Source organism: Sprattus sprattus, assembly GCF_963457725.1.
Source record: "Sprattus sprattus genome assembly, chromosome: 14".
NCBI classification, from domain to species: domain Eukaryota; kingdom Metazoa; phylum Chordata; class Actinopteri; order Clupeiformes; family Clupeidae; genus Sprattus; species Sprattus sprattus.
In genome coordinates this window covers 15,602,152-15,630,036 of record NC_137912.1, presented here as the reverse complement: position 1 = coordinate 15,630,036, position 27,885 = coordinate 15,602,152, and the positions used below count along the sequence as shown (strand labels likewise).

At 41.7% G+C, this 27,885-nt stretch overlaps 2 protein-coding genes across 2 annotated transcripts in view; one reads left to right on the top strand and one right to left on the bottom strand.

The window, feature by feature from the left end:
* Positions 1–10,023, bottom strand: part of arid2 (AT-rich interactive domain 2) — a 30,090-nt gene extending 20,067 nt beyond the window's left edge. Inside the window, exons 1-3 of the mRNA XM_080851443.1 lie at positions 9,595–10,023; positions 9,379–9,472; positions 8,496–8,593 (exon numbers count right to left, since the gene is read on the bottom strand). Coding sequence (XP_080707569.1) covers positions 8,496–8,593; positions 9,379–9,472; positions 9,595–9,686 — 284 coding nt within the window. The 5' untranslated portion in view covers positions 9,687–10,023. The remainder of the gene's footprint in view (positions 1–8,495; positions 8,594–9,378; positions 9,473–9,594) is intronic.
* Positions 10,024–16,678: 6,655 nt separating this feature from the next.
* Positions 16,679–26,136, top strand: tspan33a (tetraspanin 33a; the record flags this gene model as incomplete). Its single annotated transcript, XM_080851492.1, has 8 exons — positions 16,679–16,762; positions 20,331–20,388; positions 23,780–23,907; positions 24,272–24,346; positions 24,712–24,807; positions 25,218–25,343; positions 25,710–25,871; positions 26,038–26,136. 8 exons carry the CDS (start codon positions 16,679–16,681, stop codon positions 26,134–26,136), a joined length of 828 nt encoding a protein of 275 aa, XP_080707618.1.
* Positions 26,137–27,885: the final 1,749 nt, after the last annotated feature.

Sequence of the window (27,885 nt, the reverse complement as noted above, 5' to 3'; positions counted from 1 at the left end):
CAACTGATACCATCCATTTTGTACAAACTGATATAGGCTTAGTATTAGATGAGAGGTTGTAACTTCTTAAAGAAATCATCTTGAAACACGAGGGATTTTGAGTTTACTGTAATGGATAGAAAATGTTTGGGCCAAACTGTTTGGAAGCATTAGCATTAGACAGAGGCATGAGCTTTCAGTCCAATAGTAAATGGTTGTCTGAGGAGGCTGTACACGACACACTGATGTGAACCCTGAGAGAAATGTATTACAATTGACACTCCGGTTCAGCGCTCTCTGCTCATACCCATTTGGGTGAGGGCCAAAGAGAGGCTGTTTGGAGCAGTTTTTGGACAGTCAATGTCACCCGCAGGTTGAAGTCACAGAGCAATAAAAAGTCAGCCTCAAGTTCCCTTCCATGAGATTTTCTTTGGATGAACCTTTCCCAAAAACATTCAAGTAAAACTACCCAGAAATGACACAAACTTCCTTCAGGAATAGCTACAATGACAACACAAAAGCGCAAAAATGAACAGAGTAGGGCCAATAGTTTTCCGCGAAAACGGAAAACGGACGGAATACGCGGAATGGACCATCTGAAACGGAATGGACCACTGAAAACGGAATTGCAACTTTTCAAACGGAAACATAATTTTGTGCATCAAAATCGCCCAAAACCCCCTGTATTTTACCCTGTAAGACTGAATTTCTTTCAAATAAACTCAACAACGATCGCAACAATGAACAAACATTAATTAAAGAACAAAAGCAGTCAGAAAATGTCACGTCTGCGCTGAACACTGCTCCGGCCACGCCCCCCTTTTCAACGGTAGTCACGCACTCTCTTCCCAATCGCATTAAAAACTAAAAATGTTAAGTCTTCTGTTGTGTTGATGGCTGTCAAACAACAATCTAAGAAGGGCACGTATTATTCACTGAGTTACCAAGCAGTCTAATTTATGGGGACTAATTAGCACTGCACTGAATTACATTACCAGAGTTATTGCTACACAATAACAATTACACAACTAATATTACTAGATACATATAATAGTGGACATTGCACTAGGCAACATGGATCTCATTCATATCTCATCCAGTCGAAATCTTAACAGGATTGAACCCATCTTTATTACAGCGTATCAACATAAGAACAGAACATAGCTAAATCTCCGCTTAGCATCATGCTAATCACTACTAATAGCACGAGCAGGTAGCCCAAAATTCGGTATTTAATACACGATATATCACAGAAGCAACTTCATGAAAACCCTTACTTTCATTAAGTATGCACATAATGCCTCACATACAGGTCGAACAATGATGATTTACGCATTGGAAATGTATAAGGCACAGTATGGTCAACTACTTAGCGACAAACTGAACTCGACAGTATCTTAACTGAGGGTGCTGCACACGCACGCAAACAGCGTTGCTAGGCAACATCACTATCAACAGAGTTTTTCATACAGTTAACGTGCGGAAAGGCATTATACGGCTGTTTTTATTTTTTTGACGCGGAATCACGGAATTACCAAAAACGTGACACGGAATTTGCTTTTTTTTGACGCGGAAAACTATTGGCCCTAACAGAGGTGCAAATTAACTGCTTCAATTTGCACCCTGAGATGTCAGAGTGCTGTGAAGCCATTCCATTTGATATGATGGATATTGTGAGAGACAATGACAACCGGCTTTCAATTTTGATCAAGGTCTGTTCATTAACACCAATGCTGAGTGCAAGCAGTATGTTGAACATGTGAGCGCACGTGTATGGCTGCCCAATCATCAGCTAACATCCTCTGTTCCTTCACCTTGAAAGAGAATCACAGGCTCACTTTCACACACAACCAACCCCTTCAATCAACTCACTCACCTCTCCCTCTCTTAAGCTTGGAGACACACTCTGCGTCTGGTATTAGCCTACACTCCCATGGTCTGAACAGCGCTGGCTTTAAAGGAATAGAGCACCTGCAAATTCACACACCACTCTTCGCTCCTGTGCTTGGGCTGTTGAATGCAACACCCCAGGAACAGAAATACCATTCCAACCTAGATCAAGCTATTTTTAGAAGGGTCTAGCCAGGGGCCCCCGGTCAACGGTAATGAACCAAACAAGTGCCCATCAGAGTGACCGGGGACACTCTAGAGACTCGTCCACACTGGACCAGCAGTCCCGTCTCCCCGGCACTTGTGTGCAAATGATGTGTAACATCGCTGTGGCGCCGGCTATTAGGGAGGAGAGCGGCTTCAATTTACATTCCGCTGGTATTACCTGCAGGAGATGTGGCGGCAAAGGTCAGGCAGCGCCTGCTTGGCATTTCACTGTCTGCTTCTTGTGGCTTAGGGGGGTGGGGTGGGGGGGGGGGGGGGGGGTGGGGGGGTGGGGGGGCGTGTGTGTGTGGAGAGACACGTTTCCTCGTTTCTTTTCTTTCTTTTTGTTTGACAGCAGAGGGGGACAGGCCCAAGCAGGCTCAGTCTTCTGGATTTTATATCAATTTAACTCAACCCTTCTCACAGTCTCTGCGACAAACCTGTAGCTCTACACACGCAATGCAAAAATTCAAATAAAGAATACTTACTGCGTCTGAAACACACTCCCCACCAACCAATGGTCAACAGACCATGAAAATCACATGTCTAACGTCTGGTTCCATTCCTGATGGTTAAGGAAGGCCGTGTCACCTGACATTTGTTAACAATGAAAACAGAGCCATCCTTTAAAGCAATGATGCAGTCTAAAGCACAACATCAAATGCAGGTGATGAACTCAGACCAGATGTTGCCTGCAAAACCCCAGCCAGGACATGAGCCAAGGAGTGAACACCAGAAAAAAAACGAAATCATCTTCAATCTTCAGCCCACGAAGAACGGCGGACAAATAACTGACAGACACACAAGCTTGTTCCTCAGTTTTCCACGCCATCCCAGCACATCCTCCCAAGATATCTTTGCTTACAAAAGTCAAGTAACAATACGCCTGGTCACTGAGCAACTGTCCATCGGATGTCAACCCAAACTTCCTTTCCAAACACATGCATATTAACACACACAAACACAGCAGACAGAGAGTGTGTGAACCCGCATGAAGCCCATGTAGAGCGCGTACGACATGAGAAGAACCCCTCCACTGACGGCGGGGCCACTGCCGCTTTCGGCCGAGGTAATCCCTCATTCACGAGCGGCACGCTACGCTCTACGCTCCAGACTATAAATACCCTCTGCACCGAGAGGCGTCATCAAACGCCGTCTGGCTTTGGGGGAGGCAGCTGCCATATCCTGCGTGTGTGTGTGTGCATGCGTGTGTGTCTGTGTGTGTTACTGTCTGGCAAAGGCATGCACGACTAGGAGTCTATCTCCCGGTCGCTTGCTCGCTCTCTCTCGTGTTAACAGCAACAATGAATGCTTGCTTCCAGATCAAATTTGTGCTCCAACTGAAGCCAGCTCGAGGCTAAACACATGAACCCGGTAACAGTCCAGTTCATCTCTGCCTGTCGAGGCATCAACGAAGAAAGGAAGGAAGGACTCAACCCCACAGTTCAGAAGAGGAATTTGCATGGAAATCTCAATGAACAATTTAGAAGAAGCCATAGGGTGTTGATTGGGAAACAGAACTGGAGTTTTCATTAGGGACGGGTAAAGCTCATGAAATACATTTATACATATATAAATAATACATTATGTTTCAAGCTTCTGTTCTTGTGTTGCTGCTACAGTTTTCCTAATTATGTACATGAGTGAAGCTATAGAAATAGAAGTTCAAAGGCTACTCCTCTCAATGACTTTCAGAAAGTGTTGCCCATTTTAGCACAGGCTTCAACACATTTCTTCACAGCAAAAGAGACTGAAATATAGGTTAGTTTAAGCTAAAATTAAGATGCAGGGCACGCTTTTAATAATCTCGGCACAACCTTCAGTCAAACGCACAAGTAAGTGCCTCTGACTAACACATAGATGGAAGCTGTCAATCACACAGCTTACACACAAGAAAACATCAATACAGCTACCCAGATGTCTCGAGGTGTGCTTTACCCATGAACAACAGCACAGGCTGCCCTCTGCTGGGCATACACTTGTGTGCGCACACACACACACAAACACACACAACCCTATTACAAACACATAAACACTAACAGTCCTAAACATGCATATACACCCTCTCAGAAAACAGCATGGATGATCCAAACATTTCTTTCCTATACACGGGCTACAACGATACACATGCAGGCCTCTCTAAATTTAGCCCACCCTTTAGATCATACCAGCCACTAGGGTCAATTAAATCTCTAATGTGAAAGCATTATTAAAGTGCAACACACTTGATCTCATGCTCAGCCAAACCCATCACATTATAGCATACTTCTCACTCACTGGAGAGAGCGGCACGTTTATTTCTTAGAAGAGTATTTGAATCAGATGTCTTGTGAGGGTGCCTTCACACCTGCAGCCTTTCATCTGTTTGAATCGCACCGTAGGGGATTTCACTCCTTGGTTTGGTTTGTCTACATAGGTCAGAGTGAGGTTATCACGTTCGGCTTGGAACCCAAATAATTGACTGGTGACCACATCATCTGAACAACTCGCATTGAATTACGGACAAATTTGTAATTTCATGCTAATATGTTGGGGAAACTGAGTTCTGCTTTTTAAGGGCTCAACATTTCACCAGATGAGATTACTTCGTCTATGCAAGAGGAAGAGCCTACACTTGACCCCTCTATTCACATGTGATAAATGCAAAGGATGTCATAAAGCATGACCAGGGCCAATATCAAACCCTGTGGTGCTCTAATGTATTCCCAGAACATTAACACCGAACTGACCAATACAAATTTTGGGCCGTTTATAAATGCCATGTGGAACTGATCCTACGTTATTATGCAACATTTTAACCATTTACTCTCTATTGCGGACCAAAGCAAACAAACTTTAGGTCTCAAACACCTTGTACACCGGAACAACACTTAGCCTTACTTTAGCCATCAATGATTTAGCAATGTTTTGTTTTTTGCCCCTATTCAAATTTGTGAATCACTGAAGACATGCAATAATCTTATTATTAATCATTATAGCCATGACCTTGGCATTCCTGGCAGGCCTAGGCTATGGCATAACAGGTGTGTGTAAAAAAAAACACAAAAAAAAACACTTGAACACTCTTGAAATGTCACATGCCCCAAGTACATCATCCCTTATGAAACACATCAAAATGTCCAAAGGCTTGTGGATATTGGCATCCCTTGGTTGTTCTAGCCTCCTAGCCTGGCCTCATCTGCCCTAAATCCTGAGCTATGGACTCCACAAATAACAGGTGAGTGATATGGCTCCGCACAACAACCTCTAATACATCTTGTATCATCTTGCGTTAGCCAGAACAGAGATGCAGAACCTTGACAGCACTTTGTTTCTTGTGACAAACAGCAGATGTAAAGCCTCTGCCTATAGGTTACTGACAGTGAGCCAAATAGTTTGGAGTGATTGATTGAAACAGTAGGCCTAGTGCACCTAAGTTTAAGTCCTTAGCATGGCTATATTCCACCAAATTAATTTAAAGATGATCCCAAAAGCAGTTGCTCGTAAAATCATACCTCAAAAAGTAATGACACTCTTAAACTTGTGTTGGATAGAGACATTGGTGTGCTGAAGTGCGTGTCCTCCTAGATTCTCAGGTAACGGTGTGGCACATGTTTACTTACAGAACCTAAATCACAGAGAGCCTCACACCCTGGAAAATCCTTGAGGTACAGGACTCCAGCGGTGTTCAAGAACACCCCACTACTGAACTACAAGTGGAAGAGAGCAGGAAATTATACTGGGTAAATCCAATCTGACATCTTGACAGTTTGTGTTCAGCAAGCCCGGACTCTGAAATAAGATGCTTCATAGCTCCACCGACAGCCCACAATCTTGCTTTACACAACCCAACAGGCAAGGCTGCCAAATGCCTACTGAGAATACCAACAGTCCTACTGAACTGACTGATCCAACCCCACTAATGTTCAGTTAGGCCTGTCATTGCCTGTTAGGGCCTAAATGTTGAGACTTCCAGCCAACTGGTACATCAAGACAACATCGCCTGTAGAACAGACTTCTGGAGCATTCCGTGACTTTTCACTCTGTTAAGATTGCAGTACTTTGCCCAATATTGAATAGTGCCAGAAAACAGCAGAGGACTTAACAGGCAATTCACACAAATCAACTTAAATTTTACACCATCTAAAAAATGAATAAAAATAAACAAAAAAAAAACACCTCACACAAGTTGCCAGTAGTTCAAAATTTGCCCTGTGCAGAATCACAGTGGTATGCCCGGTTGCCGTCCAAATCAAAGCAGACCCATCTCAACTCACTTCACCTTCCCCGGAGACAGTGATCAAAGCGAGTAATAACAAACAGAAAAAGCCCTTGCCACTGCTCGCAGCAGCTGTGTGCCTGTGCCCCTGTGCAACAGACAGCCCTCCTTTCAGCCAGGAGGCATGTAAGTCAAGAACTTCCCCTTTATCATTCAAAGTTGCCACTGAATACTCGAAAAGCATGTGTGACTTCACCATCTTAATCAATGTCAAAGCATCCACTCTGTCAACATAAAAGAGTAACTAGAGACAATTCTGTGCAATTCTGCATTGTGCGCAGCAGACACAGCTTAATCATAGGTCTCTTAGCTCCTGCTTGGTGAGGAATCCCTTTGCACTACAACTAATGGCACCAATACTCCACCGACCTGCTAATTTAATCCATGCACATCTGCCCTCAAACTGTGAGAGCAGACGGCTCCGTTCCTTAAAAAAAAAAAAAAGTAAGAGAGACAGACCGTCCAAGAAATTCTGATCTGACTGATGGCAAACGCTTTCCATAATGACACAGTGCTGTTTTCGCACTTGCTTCTGGATGGTATCAGACGGTGTACTCGAACAAACCCACAGCAAACTGATCTTTCATATTCAAAAGGCTTGCGCTCTCTCTAACTGCTTTGTAATTGAGCTGGTCTTTTCCCACTGTCATCATCTGTCAGAACAAGAGGCAATAGCCGGGACACACAGGTTGACGAGTGCCACCGTGGAGGGATGTTATTTAAGGACCTCCGTCTGCAAGGTGAATGAGTCGAGCCACGCATCTCCGGAGCCAGCCAGGGAATACAGAGCCCGCAAACAGTTTCACTTCCTTGGGGCACATCTTACTCCCCATACAGCCTTACCAGTGTCAATAGTTAAGGGCACAACAAGACAGGCCATGCCTTTGACACTGGCAAGTACAAATGACTCTGGCAGTCAATAATGCAGTCAAAAGCATCCCTCACTTTCTGAAGTAAGGTGGGAGCGAAACAGATCACCATGCAGCTACAATTTGGATTTAAGTCACCGGCACACGACCACGCACACCCTCACTCAGGGCTAACAGACCTCCTCAGAGAGGATTGTCAAACCTCAGACTCCGACACAGTAATTATAATGCAATAAAGCTGTGCTTCTGTCGAGACCACACTCACTCACAAGTTTTATTTAGCATTAATCCCCTCACCCTGTGCACGACGGCAACAGGAGTCAGTGATTGAGGCCCTCTGCTATTAACCTCCAGAAGAAAATACAGGGTACACAAGCACATAAACCTTCGCTACATTCTGCTTTTGAGCGGAAGTATCTGCTGAATGAAAACATCCTAAGTAATGAACAATCTCAATGATACTACATTGTGCCTGTGAAAAAAAGTATCTGCCGGACACATCTATTCTATGTAATGAATCATTTGAATGTGTCAAAGTACCAAGAGCTTAAAATACCAAGCATTAAAAAAAAAAAAAAAAGATTTTTAACGTTAAATCACTCAAATGATGGGTCATTCAGTCCACCAAATACTGCGACAAAACTATACATTCTAACAACTAATCAATAATGTCACTGATTAGTGCCAAGCAAGAATCCTCATGGTGCTGAAGCAGCCCCACTATCATGCCAGGTCAGACTAAATCATTTTGGAGGGAAAAAGGCTTTGGGCAAGATGCAAGTCAGTGGCAGTGTACACAGACACTTGGAAAGAGCTCAGCCACTCATTGTGTGTGTGTGCCACCTCCAAAGGCCATCAAGCCAGAAATACAACTCAATAACTATGAAAGATGAGTGGGAGTGCTGGTTCAAACTCTGTGCAGGCCCCACAACACATCCTCTCAATACATTATGCCACAACCATAATTCCTATTTTGTATGAATGGGAAGAGAAGACGTTTGTGGAAGTGAGCAAGAAACATTTGTTCATGGGTTGTGTTTACTCTCTTCGCATTAAAGTGACATTGATCAGATGACGAAAAATAATAATTTAACATATGCCGCCAAATATTAATATAGGCATTCAATCAGTGACATCCGACCTAACAAATATGCTGACATATGGTATTCTACGCCCTGTTCCAAGACTACATGCTTAACACATGCTCATTTCCTACAAGCGGCATCGGCTACTTTGTAAACATTTGCCACATGCAGCGGAGTTGCACTACAGTGGAGTGCAAGACTGAGACTTACCGAAGGTAGTACTGTTTTAAAACAAAAGCAGCATTGGAACAACTCCTTGGAAAATTGAACTCTTCGCCAAGATCAGTCCACTGGTTTTTGTCAGACACCTAAAAAACAAAGAATATGTTAAATAAATCAAGATGTAACGTGTTAAAAGTGAGTCTCTGTACCTACAGGACAAATGGACAAGTTCACAACTAAAAACAGTCTAATAATGTTTTCATGTGTGCATGCTTGCTACGCAGGCTATACAAGTGTTTGAATTGGGGAGCTAGCTAACTAATGCTAGCACTCTTGCTAACATTACTTTAGGATTCAACTAGAGAGAGAACTGATCTGAAACCAAAGCCCCATAATACGAATAAGCGCTCCAAAACACGAGGCAATCAATATATAAGCCACCGACTTGCCTCGTTGGGGTCGTTTTGAGTGTTTGCTGTATTCAGTAAATAGGCCTGTGCGAGGCCTACATTTACTCTTCAACCATGAAGCCAAAGATGGCTATGGCGAATTACTACCGTTAGCTTTCCAGAGAGTTATCGCCTAATCTACAAAAAAAGCCATCATCCGTGGCGAGGAGTGTTTCCTAGCCCATGCTCTGTGCCGATAATCGATGTTAAACGTGCCCGCTAATTTTGAGTTGCTCAAACTGCACTCAGACTCCGAGTAGTGCTCATTCGCTAACGTCCGGACTTTCAATTCAAACCGCACTCAACACCAGCTACCACATTGCACTGAGATGGCAAACGAACACAAGGCCATCCTCATTCCTACAACATACGGTGAAGAATTGAAAACAGCCACGGGATATCAAAACGAACAGTTTTCTTGAAGTGCAGACGAGGCAACACCGAGTCCTAGAGTGCGAAAATCCACTTTTGGTTCCACTCACCTTAGCAAATCCACCTAACGAAACGACTCTGATATAGAGAGCATTAAGATCCAGCTCTTTGCCACCCACGATTGGGATCTTCTTGAACGGCGATCTAAAAAGTAAAACAGATACATAAACGTAGGAATCCCTTCTCAAGAGTCTAAAATCACTCACATGTTAATGTGACCATGGTTTAAAGTTACATTTTAAGATATAAATCCACCCCTCTCTTACCCTCTGCTTTGGTGAAATTGCCGCAGCTCGTCCAGGAAAGCCAGTCCTTTCCTTCGCTGATCAGGTAGATTTTTTCCCGTCGAATTTGCCATTGTTTAGATCCTTAAAAACGGTTAAAACCCCACTCATTCGCTTCCTAAGACACCAAGGATCCCATACTCCGCCGGCGCTCAGTCATTCGCGAGGCTGAGTGTTTAAAAAAGTTAAAGAAATAGCTAATAGAAAGAAGAGCGCCAGCTCGCTAATAAAGACTGATACAGCTACACAGAAAACAAGCCGATTCACCCTCTACTAAGTTCAAATAAACAATTACAATATCGATCGATTATACCGACTAACAAAAATTGTCATGGTACTAGATGGTAAATAAATTGTATTGGCTGCAATTGTGTTCGTTTGGAGTGGTTTGACAGTGTGATACAGACGCGGCTCCAAGCAATCGCACACACTGTAAAGCGGCAGCGGGATCCAGTTCTCAGACAAAAAGATCCGAGGCCGTGAGCCCTCTATGCTACGCAGCGCCCTCTACTAGAAACAACGGTATTGCACTGTCCAAAGCGGTTTATTGGAACAATAGACAGTGTTTTCTTTTTTAGGGCTCATCTGAAACTTCCAAGACCCATTGAACAAAGTAATGAAGGCCGGTGGGGGAGGGGAAACCTCAAGACATGAGTTCACAAAAACCGTTGAACGAATTTGTGTCAGTCCAGATGCAAGCTGGATTTTGGAGCCCTACTTTGGTTCTCAGCTAATGTGATTATTCAGCCAAGCGCCATTAGTTAATAACATGCAAGATACAGCAAGGATATATTGTATGTCTGAACACAGCACATTGGGAATCAAATTAGTGGTTAATGAATAAGTTAATCTCAAATCAGAAACTAGTAAAGGAAAAGATAATGTAAAAAATAATGTCCTCATAGGTCTACTCTGATTACAAACGGAGTAGCAGACGCGGTAGTTTTTACAATAAATATTATATATAAAACATTTTTTATCAAATACGATGGTCACATTGCTCTGCAGTTAATGCTTTTGTAGACACTTGTAGAACTTTGTACCTCATAGATGTGGGTGTAAAGGGAATTACCGGTGGCTATTAGTGGCACGCACATCCATAACTTATTGTAGTGTCTAACTACCGAGAGCAGTAAACATGCAAAAACGATAGTGCCTTTCAGTACTTTGAAATAGCAATGCTTGCAGAATGTGCTCAACCTTCAAACTATTACAAGACTGGGACGGAAAGTGTGTTTACGAGGATTAATTGAAATTGCCCATGATCCCTTTTTCATAACTGCCAGGCGGATATCTAGCTACTTGACGGGGTTACTACATTCAACCATTACACGTACCCCCTTTGAGCGCCGCACAGACTGTCACAAAATGGCGGTGTGTAACGCTTTAAGACCCCATTTTGTGGAATTGACACCGCAGATCTGATTGTACGTGAGGTTTTCCGACTTATGAATAAAACTGTTACGATATAGGTTTCAAAATATTTGACGTATTACGTGAACAAATATGAGGTCGATTTTGCAAGCAGTGTTGCATTCGCCTCTACCTCCTCGTGACCGGTCATCCGTTAGCTAGCTAACTTATGTTAGCAACCTAGGACGCATTCATCCAGCCAATCTTGGTTAACGTTGCGTGAGCGTTTCTGTGGGGTGACTTCCCGAAGTGAAAGCGCCTAGGAGATGTATTGTTATCTAACATAAATCTACTGGATTCATAGGACTCTTTATATAACGAGCTATGTCTATCAAACTAACAGAAGAATTAACGTTACGCTGCGGATAACATTACACATCATTAGCCAGCTAGCTTCTGATATTTACTAGTGCCCGTTAACGTTGGCTAGTTAGCAGACTTCAAGTCTGTTAAAGTTGCGTTTAGAAAGGCGTTAGTAATGTATGCTGCTTGAAAGAGGAAAATTAGCTTATATTGAAAGTGCAGTAGCTCATCTGGTTAACATGAAACTTACTTAATTACCAATACCAGGTAACGTTAGCTAGGTAACTTCCTGTTTGTCAAAACACGAACTTGGCCAGCTTTACCATTATCAGTAACGTAAGCTAGCTGTAATTAAGGCAACCAATATCTAACAGTTGAGGTTACCCTTGAATATTTTGGGAGATAAACCAGGCTTCCTGGTGTTAACTAAAATAAATAAACATTAATTAATCTGACCGACTCTGGTTACCTTCATTCACTCTAGCTATATGATGCTTCTCGCCCATGTAGGTATTAAGTTACGTTGATATATAACGATAGGTGAGTTATCCACACAGGTGCAAAAGCTTTTACCGCCCTGGTCGCCAGGGTGAATGGAATTTGACAGCTTGATGCTTCAAACCATTCTCTAGTAGTGACGTTAGCTAACGTTATCGATATGATTATGGGTAGTGGGCCATTTTAGCCGAGGGTGAGCTAGGCTATAAAGAGTTTTACATCAGTGTTGATATCTGTGCAAGGTTACGTTGCACTCGCCCTTCTAGAAATAATGTTTTGACGTGTAGCCCCCTCTTGTGGTTGTTGGTGTTAAATCATACCATTCCCAACGATAGCCTTATTTCCTTTATTTGACACTGTGTATATGGATGCACACACTTTATTTACATGTACCAGGTCATTGTCACTCAAATCGCTGGCTTTAACACTAATTCAGTGCCCTGTTTTAACCTTGTTGTAGTGTGTACTGTGGTCTGATGAAATGCACTGATCAGAATCATCTTGACTCATTGACTGGGACAATGAGTGCTTGGTCGTTTATAAATGTCAAGAAAGATCTTTTTTGACATAACAGCTAGAAAATAGCTGTGAAACATGTTCTTACATAATCTCAACATCATAGATTTTGGACTTTAGAATTGCAACATACACTATTATCATTGATTGAAGAATAAACTATTATTACTGTTACAGTTTATTCAGTTCCAGTTAAGTAATGTGTGGGGGTGGGTACTGAGTAGAAGGAATGTAGCCAAAGATCAAGGCAAGTAATGTACGCAGGATATATCCTTGGCCAAGTCCTACTGTATGTGCAGGTAACCTATCTGTTTCATGTATTATTGTTGGATTAACATCTTTTGACTTTTTAAGATATTTTTTTACCTCACAAGATCACACTTTATGTTAATAAATGCATATCTGTAATACACAGTTTCAGTGACATCTGAGACAGATTTTGATTTTGTGTGGTCTGTACTGCCCCCTGGAGGCTAATAACCAACAAGGAAATCAATGAGGGCAACTGATACAGCCACTTGAGCAATTGGCACAGGAGACAGAAAGCTTCTTCAAACTATCAATTATATACTCTGTTCCTTCTCTTAAGGAAAGCCCCCTGAAGATGAAAGAAATTGGGACTAATTGGTAGGTAGATTATGTGAGCATAAAACCCAAATTGGCATTTTAGATAGTTTATAGGTAAAAAGGCCTGATCTTTTCTTAGCAAAACAGCTAGGCCTTAAAGTAGGGTACTCGTTATTTTGCAGGTACTGATGGATGCATTTGTTTTCAGTTAGGTTAATCTTCCCTGTGATGTGGCTATCAACACATTCTTCAAAGAAAGCAACATTTAGTTATCAGGCCTATTATAAAAAATAAACATAATACTGTAGCGTAGCTCGGTTGTATTTTAGGGTGTAGTGGGGTTGTTCGTGTCTTCTTTACCCCCAGCAATCGGCAGACGTCCTGGAACACCTCTGCCTCAAAGTTCCTCCCCTGGTCTCTGTGCAGTTCTTCCGGGGCGCCGAAACCAGAGAACATCTCGTCCACCAGGAACTTTGTGGTTGTTGCTGCACTCTGGTCGGAAGTGGCGTACACTATAGCTACAATATACAATTGAAACAAACCACCTTGCTGCTGTCTGGGTACTGAGAAGTAAAGTTCTACTTGGTCTCATATAAGACAGAAGAATAAAGGAGATGAGTTTGTATCCCACAGGAGATCCCTACAGGTTAATTCCAAATAAGATGGACGAAAGTGCCTGTTAACACCATAACACAACAGCCCTTCATCAATACCTCACACACAAGAATGCAGAGACATTGTACGGGTTGATTCATGATTTGTCTAAACAGATATTTATTGTGATTGATGTAAGTATAGGTAAATGTCCCTAAAATGGGTGGGCAGCATACGTCTCACAGCACTTTTCTCGTCTAATCCCGGTATATGGTATTCGGCCTGTAATTTGTGTATGAAACAACATAACGGTTTGATATTGTGCTCTTATAGTGCAAGAGTTTGATGACTATCTGTTGGAGCAGAAAGGTTGCCATCCCGGGATTTTTCAGTGCATTCACTGACGCCTGGGAACCAAGGGATGTGGGGTGTCACTAATGACACTGCAAGGGACTAGGTCAAACTGAGCTGGCTAGGTCAGTGGAGATAGTGGATGGAAGTTCTTGCTGAGGTTTTAAGAAATGCCTCTATGGATCCAGACGCTGTAATGATAAGAAGTCCAATCCTATTGTTTCAGTCAAGCCACTTCCAAAAGCTTGCTGATTCGGGAAAAAACAGCTTGATTACTTATCAAGTTATGATCCCGCCTCGACTACTGCAACCCCCTCCTAACGGGCCTGGTAAAACCACTACAGATGATCCAGAACGCGGCGGCGCGTCTGGTGTTCAACCAACCAAAGAGGGCACATGTCACCCCGCTACTCACTGAGCTCCACTGGCTACCGGTAGCTGTTCGCATTAAATTCAAGTCACTTATGCTTGCCTTAAAAGTGCTTACTGGGTCTGCTCCCACCTACCTAAATGCTCTTGTAAGGGCAAATGTTACACCCAGGACACTGCGCTCATCCAGTGAGCGTCGTCTGGCACGGCCCCAGGTGCAAGCACGGCAATCCAGACTATTCTCAGTTGTAGTTCCACGTTGGTGGAACAACCTGCCTAGCACTACCAGAGCAGGGGCGTCCCTCTCTACCTTCAAGAAGCTCTTGAAGACCCAACTCTTCAGAGAGCAACTCCCTTTCTAACTGGCACCTTGGCTTAACTTGCACTTAAGCAGTGACAGGCCCGCACTTCTTTTTCTTTCTATGTCGTTTTCTATTTTTTTTTTTTTTAGTATTTATTGTTACACCAGGTTTTATTGCTCTTAACTTGATTGTTCTCTCCCTTGTACGTCGCTTTGGACAAAAGCGTCTGCCAAATGACTAAATGTAAATGTAAATATTATGATTTCCAGACTATTTTACAAAAAAAGGTCTTGAAAATAGGATAACATGGCCAAGAAAGCTTGGAAGAACACTTGCAAATCAGTCTATCAGAATGCTGCTGCTTTATAAAACGAGCGCACAATAGTAGTGACTGTGAGCGAGTCATTTTTGAGGTTGTCCAACAACTATGTCAACATCCATTTTTCTGCCACTTCCTCCTTAGAATCTAGTTCAGCTGCTGTTACCAAACTGTCCTTCCTGGCTAACTAGTCAGATAGCTTTTCTAGCCTTCACACATAGGCTCCAACATACAACTGTGCAGGATATTGGCCTACATTGTATCCTATACAATGAAATGTAAGAACATCACAGGTTCTTATTGCAGGCGTTTAATTGATCTGCATCCCTAGAGGAAGCTGAGTCAGCCTTCTTGTTAAAGGTTCCATGTCGACTGACACCTGTTGTACTTTCGCCGGCTGAGGTGCATTTCCTGATGTACCACCTCGTCATGTACTCTTTAATCAGAGAAACAACAAGAGGAGGCGTATGCTGCATCAACACCAACAGTTTCTTTGCCTTGCTTTGCCTTTGTTCATCAGATGGTTCGTTGGACACACATTATAGTATGATTATAAAAAGATAACATTACATTTAATCATCAGGAGACAGTATCCATGAAGTAAGTGCCAAAATGACCAGTGTGACCAAAAGAGGGAGCTGTGCACAAACAGCTATCTGTACATGGGGAGTGAACAAGGCCTGCATTCTCCTTTAAGCAGTAAGCCCACCAGACCTGGCACATTCACCCAACAGCCAGCTGGCACGCAGACCTTCTATGAAAAGAGTTTACCAAGGAGGTTTGCCAATGATTAAGAGAAACTACAGCCAAAGAGTGCCTCTGTTTCCTGTGAACTTTTCCCCGTGGACTATTCATCTTCTCCCTAAGAACTTGTTGACGCAGCATGTTGTATATGAGGCTCTTAAGTCACTGATACATTATGCCATACAGTTCACTGATGTGCATCAGAAAAAAAGACAGCCAACATTTGTTTTGATAAGGGAGTCTGTCTACTCTGGGAGAAGGATTTTTAGTCTTTGTGCTGCTTTAACTTTTTTGGTAGGATACGAGGGTCCTTTCACTTACCATAGTGTGGAATACTCTATCGCATAGTCTGCTGAGATGGGGGAGGGGGCATGCAAGAGGAAAGTGTTACAATAGGAGTTGGGCCGTGCTGTCATCATGGTCGCCAGTCTCATATTATTATGAGGGTGACTGATAGTTGAATAACATCATTGTCTTACAGCCTCTGCCAAAGCAGGTGACTCCAGGCTTAAGTTTGAATGCACAATAGTTAGTCATTATAACAGTTGAGGCCTATTTTCAAATTCACCTTAATCCAAACATTTTATGACAACCTGTACATATACAGGTCATCTGTAAACCTGAGTAGGATATTTGAGTACATAAAAGTTCACTAAAGAGTAAAACAAAAATAACCTACTTCAAAAATAAATAGTGAAAAATGTAATAGTTACCAGTGTAGATATTTTAAGAGATTAGTCCTACCTGCAGGATGTGTCCACGCCCCTTATCAACAGGTGATCATGCCCCAGAAGAGGACCGCCCACTGCCTGTCACCAACAGAGCCATGCGCTAGATCTGTGGTACTTATGATTTCAGCGGCTCCTGACTGAATAAGGAAATGCCTTGAGATGAGCAACAAGTACGAACAAGTGAACACATCATGAAGGCGCACGGTACCTTCGGGTTCTCATACGTAGTCTGACGACAGAGTGTACGTGCCATCAAAACAGAAAACATCCGTGATTATGACAAGCTTTTACGGGTGACTTGGAAGAGAATTTACAAAATAAGATCGCCGGAGTGTCTGGATTTTCTTATCGGTTTCGACATGGGGAAAAGAAGAGGAGATGATTTCAGCTATGTCAGCCCTGTTGTGAAATACGTCCTTTTTCTTTTCAACATGATATTCTGGGTAAGGAGGATAGTTCTTGTTTATCTTATCACGTTATTTTAGATGTAGCCTACCAAATGGTCGATTTAATTGTATCCAGCTAGCCTTATACCTTGGTTTAATCGGGTTGTCTCAGTTTTGTAGCCCCTTGATACATTTCAAAACATTACAGAATAATCCATGATTATGAATAGCCTACTTTTGAATCCAATTTAAGGTGTTATAAAATCGAATTTATCAGAGGAAGTGATATCAGAAATATCAAAATGATTCCCAAAGATTGACATGGACTTTTCTTACCTTTGGGTGTGTGTGTCTGATGGGGGATTTGTCTACCTGTGTATACATTCATGAACAAGAATGCTTCCTGCCAGTAAAATGTGCATTGTGTAAGAACATCAAATATAACATCATAATGGGTCTGGTGTGAATGAATCAACTTCCTGTGAATCAACTTCCTTTGAACTTCCCTTGCTTTATTCATATCTCCTGGTGGTACATTAAACGACGTTTGTTTTGTGGATAAAGGGATTTTAATTTAAAATGATAAGGAGTGTATGCCTGTTGGCTTTATTAACAAAACTCCATTTATGTGGCTTTAACACAATTAATCAGGACTGTTGCTAAGCAGTTCATTCTTATGCTGATAGCGTGACAGCCCTTCTTCTCATTCCCTCCCATGCAACGAAGAAAATGAGCAATTTCGAAGTGTTTTGGTTAGTTTGTGTTTAGCAGCGTAGTTTTTGAAGTATTCAAAATGTGATGGAAACTGTTTGCCTCAGCCCTTGAGGGATGACAGGAAGTGACTTCAACCACTTTCATTTCAACCACCATCCTCTCTGTGCAGGGAAACATTTTTGGACATTGCCCAGGGATGCTCCACTTACAGCTTAGTTAAATAAAATGACATCCAATACAATGCTATTCAAACCATTAGTTTTTTGGTGGTCAAAGTCTGCTTTTGAGCACGCTGACTCCAAACATTCCAAATGAGAAAACCACAGTTTGTCCTGTAACCCTGTCAATTTTTAACCATGTTAAGAATTTCATTTGAAGTTGTCTATGCTCTGTTCATTTTCAACACTGACTGGTGTTGTAGTGTCACACCAGTTGTCAGGTGCCACTAGAACCTCTTGGCCATCTATAAGGACATTTGGAACTAAGACCCACCAAAACAACATGCTGGTTATTTCAGATTTTTTTCAATAGATTCCATGTGTTAAACTCGAAAGTCACCAAAAATGTGCAATTTCTGTGACTGCTGTGATGTTTAAAAAGGTGTCTAGTCAGAGCAAGCAAGTGACTTTGTGGTCTGACCAAAAAAGTGAGAGAAAAGCGAGCCAAAACATATCAGGAAGGGTTGTTTCTTTCATTTGCAGTATAACGTTGGTGGAAAAACGAAGTTGGTTAAGTGTTAACTCTCCCGGGTGCAGCACATGGCAGGTTGTTGCTTGCTTTGCCACTATACTCCTGACTCATGATAGTGACAAATAGTCTTTCAGTCTGGAGTCAGGGGCTAGTACTTTGACCTACTCTTGGTTACTGCCTAAGAAAAACTGGATCATTCACCATGACCAAATCAAGGTTGTGCTTATGGCGTTCGCCTGGACCATTAATTGCAAGACCTTTTCCAGCATTATTTATTGCTCATTGCAAAGCAGAGCTATTTTGCAAAGATTTCTTGCAGTGTGTTGTTAAGAAAAAGCATGTAGATGCTTGCTGTGGTTTAGAACATTCTGTGGAATGCGTTCTTGACGTGCGGCTTCAAAGACGTAGTGTTAGTAGCAAAGCTGGGATCATACTCTAGGCTACTTTAAAAAGGGACACAGAATCATGCCATGTATTTTCCTTCAACAGCCACGACCTTCAGCAGGGTATGTTATTATATAAAGGAAATGTTTCAGATGTACGTAGATGTAGTGTCTGTGTTCATTGTTGTCATCTGCAACCCACCACAGCAAAGCCAAGCAAGGCTTGGATTAATGACTGAAAATTCCAGTGTCAAACACAACACCAGTCAACACACAGCTGATATTCAGTAGAATCCCTGAGCTCTTTGCTCTTCATGTCGCACTTGCATGTACTTGAAATGCATATTTATTTGTCTATTTAAACTGGTGCAGCCATGGATCACGACAAAATAAATCTGGCTTATCTAGTTCGTCCAGATACTCACTCACTCAAGCCCTGTAGGACACAGATACTGTTTTGCCCTCTACGAGACCTGGGGTTTCATGGTAACCTGAGAGTCATTTGAGGGAAGGATTTGCCAGAGGCCTCATATTGTGCTGGGAAAACCTGAGTGCGCCTTGAGAGGACAGGGATGTGAAAGCTTCTTTCAGAGGAACTTTCCAGTGTCATTGACCAGACTTTACCCTACAGTCTTCGTGCTGAGTGAAACTGCTGCTTCCCTTGAAATTCTCAGTCAGCTATTCTCAGATCACTTAGCAATCTCTTTTTGTTTTTGTAATAGCTTCTTTATTGTTTCTTATTGAGATGTTTAGGTATGTTTGCTTTCAAGATCCCTCTCAGACCTTCCATTACCTTGTGTGTGAAAAAAGGAAACGAGAAGGTGTATTTCTTACAGCTTTGCATACGATTAAAGTGAGGTCATAGTTTATGATATGGCTGAGTAGACCTTAAGTAAAATATTGTTTAAGATTAGTTCTGCAACTGAAAATCACTTGAGACGGGATGGGCATCCACTACTGTAATGAGTAGACGTAGAGATAGTCAACATCAGTCTTTGGAAATGGTTCCATCATTGACTATCTCAATATTTGTAGTTAGTCTGACCACCATTTTACCAAAAACAAAAGATGAACGATACTAGACATGTTATTGAACATGCAACTTGTGCAACGACAGTTTTACTCAGACAGTTTTACTCCCAGACAGTTTTACTCTCACACAGTTTTACTCAGACTGTTTTACTCCCAGACAGTTTTACTCAGACTGTTTTACTCCCAGACTGTTTTACTCCCAGACTGTTTTACTCCCAGACTGTTTTACTCCCAGACTGTTTTACTCCCAGACTGTTTTACTCCCAGACTGTTGTATTTCTCTGTCATTTAAATTTCCACACCGCATGTGCACAACTCTCAAGCCCAGAATTCTGCTTATGCTTTCTTGGCTGACATTGCTTCTAATAGCCAAATGACAATGAGAAAATATTGAACAGTGAATCATCCTTTGAACAACTGGCTGTGAAATTGTAATACGATTGAAATCCATGTCAGACTTGGTTTAAAGATGGAGTTAGTAGTACGGTTTTGTGAAAGGCTGTTGATATTTGAGCTCAACAGCCAATAACATCCCTCCCGCTTGTGCCCCTACATCATTGAGTTGATTGGCTGGGATTGTTTATGGCTCTATTCGAGCTTCTTTGTTTGTTTCTATTGAGTGCAAACACTGAACACAGAGCCAGATGATCATGGGGAGCAGTTCGCTGAAGTGTAACAGGATTAGAATTGTGGACTGTGCCTTTAAGGCTTCATTCACCCACTGTGTACAAATCTTAAAAAATTTTCCCCTACTAAACCCCAGATCAGAATCACGTGACAAGTCTTGTGCCTCTTCTCTTTCACAGGTGATTTCACTGATACTGGTGTCGATTGGCGTTTATGCTCGGATGACGAAACATGCTGGTAGGTGATTTAATCAGACCCATGAATTGTCCATTAAAGATGAATGAGTAGGCCCATATACATGTGTCAATGTGATCTGATCAGTTTATCGTATCGTATTCGCGTGTAGGTGTGAACATTTTTAAGGGAATCGGCTCTTGTCGTTACGTGTCTACGTGTGCAAAATGTGATCCGTTTACATTGCCTCGGGCATGCGCAAAGACCACGGAGATGTGCTCCCACCTGGTTTGTTTACTAACAACATCAACGTGGATCCGCATCGTGCACAGGCAGTGTAGTGGCTTAAAGTTCCCTTCTTTCTATCAGCATATAGTTCTTAATATTTTCTTTGAATAACCACTCTCAGATGGAAAGAAAACGAATCTACGCGTGGATGTGTTTCAACAATGGTAGAAAACTGTGTTTGCTCCGTCTTTTACTGAACTCATAATTATATGACAGTGGTATTAGTTACAGTTGAGACATGGGTACAGTTGATACACCCGAAATAACTTGCATGCACAGCAATCCTGAGACGTGATTTTTAGTTTGCACATGAATACTAACATCTTCTTTGATCCCAGGAAATTTGAGCACATAACCCATCTCCATTACGGAGATATTGGAGAAAGTTGTTTTACCTACTTCATTGCAAACGTCTAGTTTTGCAAACGTGTCTAGTTTTTGTGCAGTAGTGAATAGAGTCTCAGTCTACTACACCATACATAGCATATCATGTTTGTAGAAAATGATTAAGGTGCAACAAATGCCAATAAGCATATTTAAATTAAATGATTCACATTGCAAGTAAAATGGTGCGGCCGGAGCACATACAGGGAGGGACAACGGTGACGCAGTTTGGATGTAGCGACAAACATGTTTGTGCTGTAACAAACAGTGTTAACCAGTATGTGAGTAACGTGGGTTTTATTAAAACATTGCGTGTGTAATGTGTAGCTATTTCATTCCGTTTATTAACCTTTCCGGCTGTCTGTATTTACTAGCCAGCAGCAGACGTAAAGGAAAGGGAATTAACCCCGAAGTTAAAAACATGTAATCTACTTCGGCAGCGGAGCATTTTACTCCCCCGCATTTTACTCCCCCGCATTTTACTCCCCCGCAATAAATAGAACGAAGGTTAGGCATATCAGCAGAGGTATATTTTGGTTACATTAGGATGGCTACGTTTATAGCTTGCGTTTTGGGCGCACCACAATGCCAAGAAGTTTGTCGCGACTGTAATGGCTTATTTCATTGTGGGGGTGATTGATAGCTTAAGGTTTACGAGACACAGTGTTTTCCGATGTTTTACTGAGTCCTCTCTGTCTCTATCACACACACACACACACACACACACACACACTAACGGAAGCAAAAAAGGTTTAAATTAAGTGACGATCCCTCAAATGTCGCGTCTCCTTGCAGCGCCGCAAACCTGCAAGCTATGAGTCAGCTGTCAGTATTGGAAGAAGCCTTAACGTCTCGTAGATGAAACTGCCTGGGTTATTTGTTTCGTTAGGCTATTAGTTATATTTTAAAACAGCCAGTCATTGTAGCCACTCGTGGAATAAGGAATTTCAAAGAGATGATGGAGTGATTTGATTTGAAGTGACATTGGGCATTGGCAGCGCGAGATGTTCAGAACAAGTTAAACTTCTAGCTCAGTAACATCAACAGCTAAGAAAGAAGGTAAGAAAAATAGTCGGAAAACTTTGATTTGCAAGGGAAGCAGGCAAGTGTTGGGGTTGTTTCAGTATATAGCCTACAATGTGGTGAAATTTCGGAATTAATAGGCTCGAGTCGGCGTTTCCTTAATATGCTTTCTTTCATTTTGCAAAAAACAGTAGGCTATATTACCATATTAAAATGGTGTACCAAATTGCGTTTTATTACAATGATAAAAAATTGTAGGCCTACTAACCTATTGGATCAGTCTCCTTTCAAGAACAGGCAAGAACTTTCTAGCCTCTAACTTTCTAGCCTCCTGTCACCGCCTCCCCCATGGCACATCGGCCTGATTTGACACGCCCTTTTCTGAGCTGAACGATCGGAGTAAACCACCTCTCTCGAAAGGCTCAGACAATCGGCGGAAAAACGATCAGATCACATCTAGACCAGTCCTACATGAGGCAATTGTAACCATATCGCGAGTTTCTATCGTAACAGACACGATGTGATCGGATCACATTGACACATGTATAAGGGTAGCCTGGATACCAGCCTGAACTCCGCCCACAAAATGTTTGGTCTGGGAGATTCAGTCTGGACTTAGTTGGGAGAGGTTAAACGGCCCAGAAAAGTGATCTGACCAATCAAATTGTAAGGGCGGGCTTTATACGTTGATGGACAGACAAGACAACCAACGCTTGAGTTGATTAGATAGATAGAATATACATCGAACAAAGATGGCGCCGTCTCGGAAGCTTAGTGGGACATATTTTATATGATTTAAGCTATCTACACGACTTTTTTTTATGTCTACATTGACTCGGTTAGTTGTGTCTACGCAAAACGAGTGTTGCCGAGGATTGTAGGTCTTAACTGAAGCACTCTAGACCATTATTGATAGGTTATGCTAACGTGTAGACAAAAAAAACATTGAAACAAACGGTAGTTTCTAGCCTTGAGTGCTAATTAAGTAACGTGAGCAGGCATATCTCAACAGATATTGACAGCGCATTCATTTTGCAAGAGGAACAGAGAAACGCGATCAAGGCATTTGTCGATTGAAAAGATGTTTTTGCCGTCCTTCCTACGGGATCAGGTAAAAGTTTAATCTATCAGATGATAATACTACGTTGCTCTGATTGGTTCTAGGTATCCAATTCAGCAAAGAGGAATTTTCTTTCCTGGTTCGTTGAAACACGCCCCATAATCACAGCCCAAGGGTTTGGTCTCAGACTCATATTCTGACTAGAATTATGAGTATGACATCGTCAGGCTAGTATAAGGGGCTAGTCTCTCACAAACAGCCTTGCAGCCTGATCGAAAAGTCACGTTACCAAGATCAGTGGCTATTGTTGAATATCTGGGGGATATGGCTTATAATTCTGTTTGAACGTGCTTTAGGAGGTTTGGGTGTAATTTTGGCAGGTAGCAATAGCAGGTAAATGGAGCTCTGTGTTTTCGCCTGTATCATAGCCTCAGGGGATGAGGTATGAGGAATTTCAGACATGAAGAATATTTTCAGACAGGACACAGGCCAGCCAGGTCATGTTGCTAACTATCAAAATAATCTCTAGATAAAAAATGAAAGGCATTTGAAAGATTTCTCCTCCTTAAACCCACTCTCTCTCTCTCTTTCTTCCTCTCTGTCGTCTGTCTCTCTGTTGTCTGTCTGTCTGTCTGTCTGAATGCATCTCTCATTCATTCTATCTCTCCCGGTCTCTCTGTCCCCTCTGTCCCGCTTTAGAGGCTGCCATGGCCTGTTTAACAGTGGACCCTGCCATCCTGCTGATGATTGTGGGCACACTCATGTTCCTCATCACCTTCTGTGGCTGCATCGGCTCCCTCAGGGAGAACATCTGCCTCCTGCAAACAGTAAGCTGCCACTCCTCTTCCGCACCACAGAGAGACTATCGGGCAGCTGTATCACTGGACCATGAGAACGAGCTTAACTAGGTTTTTTGTTAGCACTTAAATTCTTAACGAGTCCCTTGCATTGTGCTCATTAGGAATATTAGCTTACACAGTGTATAGTGAATGACAGTTGATGTCATATTTTAGTGTGAGTGGACATATGTCATAATTTACACACATTGAAGAGGATGTTCTGTCTGAAGCATTTGTGCATTCTTCTTAAAATAGATATAATAATGTTATTCAGAACATTCCAGTCTTATTTTCTGTAAAGTATTAACTTCCCTGTTCCCGCTCTTTCTCATTTCCCTTTTCTCTCTCTTAGTTTTGCATTTGTCTCACTGTGATCTTCCTACTGCAGCTGACTGCTGGCATTCTGGGGTTTGTGTTCTCTGATAAGGTACATGACATACACACAGTACATATAATTGGTTTACAGCTCAATATTACATGAAAGCTGTCTCTGCAACCTTCTGAACTAACTGCCTTAGCCACTCCTACACTCCTAATAGTTGAATAGTTTCTCACTAGAGGACATATGCCCTCTGCTGACAGTTATTTGTAATAACAGGACCCTAAAGTTATCTTTTCATAAAATGCGTTTGGTGCAGTATTCTTTAAGACATCATGAGTGCTCGATTTGTGACCAGAGGAGTTTAATGGTCTTTGTACATCTTAAGAGAATGTTTTGTGCCTTTAATATGATTACCCAATTTAGAAAATGAGTTTTAATGGGGGTTTATATTTTTCTGTTCACTCTAATAGGCACGGGGCAAAGTGAATGAGGTCATAACCAGAGCCATCATCCATTACAGGGATGATCTGGATTTACAAAATCTCATCGACTTTGGGCAGAAAGAGGTGAGAACTACAATTATTATAGAAGTATGTGGTTGAAGGTACTGTAGAAATCCAGAACAAAACATTTGACTGTGTTCGACATGTACAAATATTGGATATTAATATACAATATATGAATATTTATTTTGAATATTGAAGTTGGGTTTCCACCCATGTCTTCTATTATCAGGCAACTGTAGCATGTAGCAAACAATCTCTTACCCAGGTTTTGATTTCATATACTGTATGCCCACATAAATACATCCATCTTTCCGTCCTTCAACAGTAAATGTAGTATTAAAATGAAAACAGTGAAGTGTTACATTAAAAGTAAAAAAAAAAAAAACCTATGTGTCTTAGAGTTAATATATAGTCAATTACAACAATTTCCTGCTGTCTAATTTATATTCTGTCAATGGTCAACACCTCAGTTTAGTTGCTGTGGAGGCGTTTCCTACAAGGACTGGTCTCAGAACATGTACTTCAACTGCACTGATGAGCGTAGCCGAGAGAGCTGCGCAGTGCCTTTCTCTTGCTGTTTGCTGTCTAAACAGGAGGTAAGTGAGAGAGTTTTGACTTTCAATTTCAGGAGTGTCAGGCGAGGCCTCATGCCTCGTACAAATGAAGTGCTCATAGAATTTATCGAAAAAAGAAAGTTCCTTCCACTGTGTTTTAGTCCATTTTTACTGATTAAAACTAATGAAATAATGATGCATTGGCAAAGGTTTGTGGAAAATACTAGCCCATAGTAGGAAATTGCACTTAACTGTCTGTAGTAAATTGAACTTGACTGCATGTACTGTATGTATGTGACTCACTTAACATAATGCAGTTATGGCCCAGAGAAATTAACTCTGAGGGTCTACAGAGGTTGTGTGCGGAGGCTTTCGTCCATTCTGTACCTTTTACGTTTTCCACTCCAGACAGTTATAAATACCCTGTGTGGCTATGGGATGCAGAAGCTCAGTACTAATGAGGCAGGAGAGTCCATCCACACGAGCGGCTGCATAGACAAGCTGGTGAACTGGCTCCACAGCAACCTGTACCTCCTAGGAGGCGTAGCCCTGGGTTTGGCAGTCCCTCAGGTAAGAGCTTGTTTACAAATTAGAGAAAATCTCTGGCAAACAACATTTCAGGTATTCAGATGTGATGCCTGGCAAGCTTTCTAAAAATCACCAATAATGCAGTTTTTCATTCTAGATGTGCAATGGTGTAATACTGTGTGTGTTTTTTCCCTATTCTGTTCAACAGCTTGTAGGCCTCTTCTTGTCACAGAATCTCATCCAGCAGATCAAGGACCAGATACAGCTCCAGCAGTACAACCAGAAGCACCGGGTCGACCCATGGTAAGACCTGACTGTTTCTGGGGGATGGATCCACCACCAGCACCAGGCCGACCCATGGTAAGACCTGACTGTTTCTGGGGGATGGATCCACCACCAGCACCAGGCCGACCCATGGCAATGACCTGACTGTTTCTGGGGGATGGATCCAGGTTCCATGGAGTGAGGGCCATGGTCAAAGCCTCTGGGGTTAATCTTCTACCCTTATGGCTTATAAAATACTTCTGATGCCGACAGGTGAGTATTTGCACCCTATGCTGCCCATGGACGAAAGGATGACCTGTAAATATTTTTGTTGGAGCTTCTGGACTTTTCCTGGCTGGGTCCACTTCTTTTATACCTTTTTATTAAAGGAAAAGTTTTATAGAAGGAACTTGATAATCTTTCAACATTAGCTGACATCTGTACGGATGACTTTAATGAGCCGCTATTTCAAGCACCAGCCTGGGTACAACTCTGCAGCCAAAAGATCACCATCAAATGGCAACCTGTTTCCCTGTGTCTTAGTACTGCAAATGAATATGGTCTCAAACTTTGGAAAGATTTTCAAAAATTCTACTGAGGTCTATGGACAGAAACACAGTTTTTCAAAAGCAAGGATCTTTCTATATGAATATTTGCACATACTTCCAAATGGAATGCAATATAGCTTATTTTTTCCACTGTGTGATGAATGTCTGGTAAGGAGATTTTTACATACACATTATACAAGTAGGTTTGGGTAAAGGCTGCATTGTTATATACGATCCTGTTATCTCCCTGCATGCTATTTTGTATCCATTCATACTAATGTCCCTATAATTGTGTTACATGAACGTCACATATAGTTTGAGAATGTACTCACTAATTTATTAATTAATAACTTTTTGAAAACTGAAATAACATTTTGTCCATGTTCAATAAACATATTTTACCGTTTTGTTAAACAACTTAATTTAAATCTCCTGTTAATGTAATACCCTTAAAAACAGTTTCTAAAATATCATCTCAAACTAAAATGATGTCTTCTGGCACTGAAGAAGAACATTATCAGTGCACATTATACTCCTGTGCCAATGTGAAGATTATTAGTTTTATTCAATCTTATGTTGTATCCATGAGTCACATATCAGCTATATGAACTATACAACTGAGGGATCTCACATGGGAGAGTTCGGCATCTCTTTATTCGTCTTCTTATTCAGTCTTCCTGTTGTTGCTAAAGGACTGTAATCTTTGACAATCTGGTCTTGAGATACCACAAAAATGTCATGTTTATTCTGTGTCAGCAGGAGGGTATTGCATGAAAAGGTTGACCAGCGGTGTAGATCATTTTGTGTTTTAACCAGGGTACAGCCCTGCGCCGTTTTTTTATGTACACTGAACAGTAATTCAGTAATGAAATTATTGAGGACTTTCTTTTAAAAATGTATAAGCAGTATGATACGGTTTTCCATTCAGCTAGCCCTCATCTGATATTTGTGTTATACCTGTCAAACCTTGTGTTTCTGTTCCACTGACTGCATTGTTTTGTGTGCAGCACCCTCCATCGTACTCTTGTATTTTCATTTCAGGTATGGTAATGTAGTCTCAGGTAGATTTTTCACTTTGTGTATTTGATGTTTGTTAAGTATCACTGTGATCCTAAAAGACTGAAGATGAAGATGGCACAGAATAAAGAAGCTTAGACTGAGATATGACTGTGTTGATGTGGAAAGTGAGTTGTGTTTTCTTCAAAGTGATATGATACAGAAAATTGATTATTTTAGCCTCCACA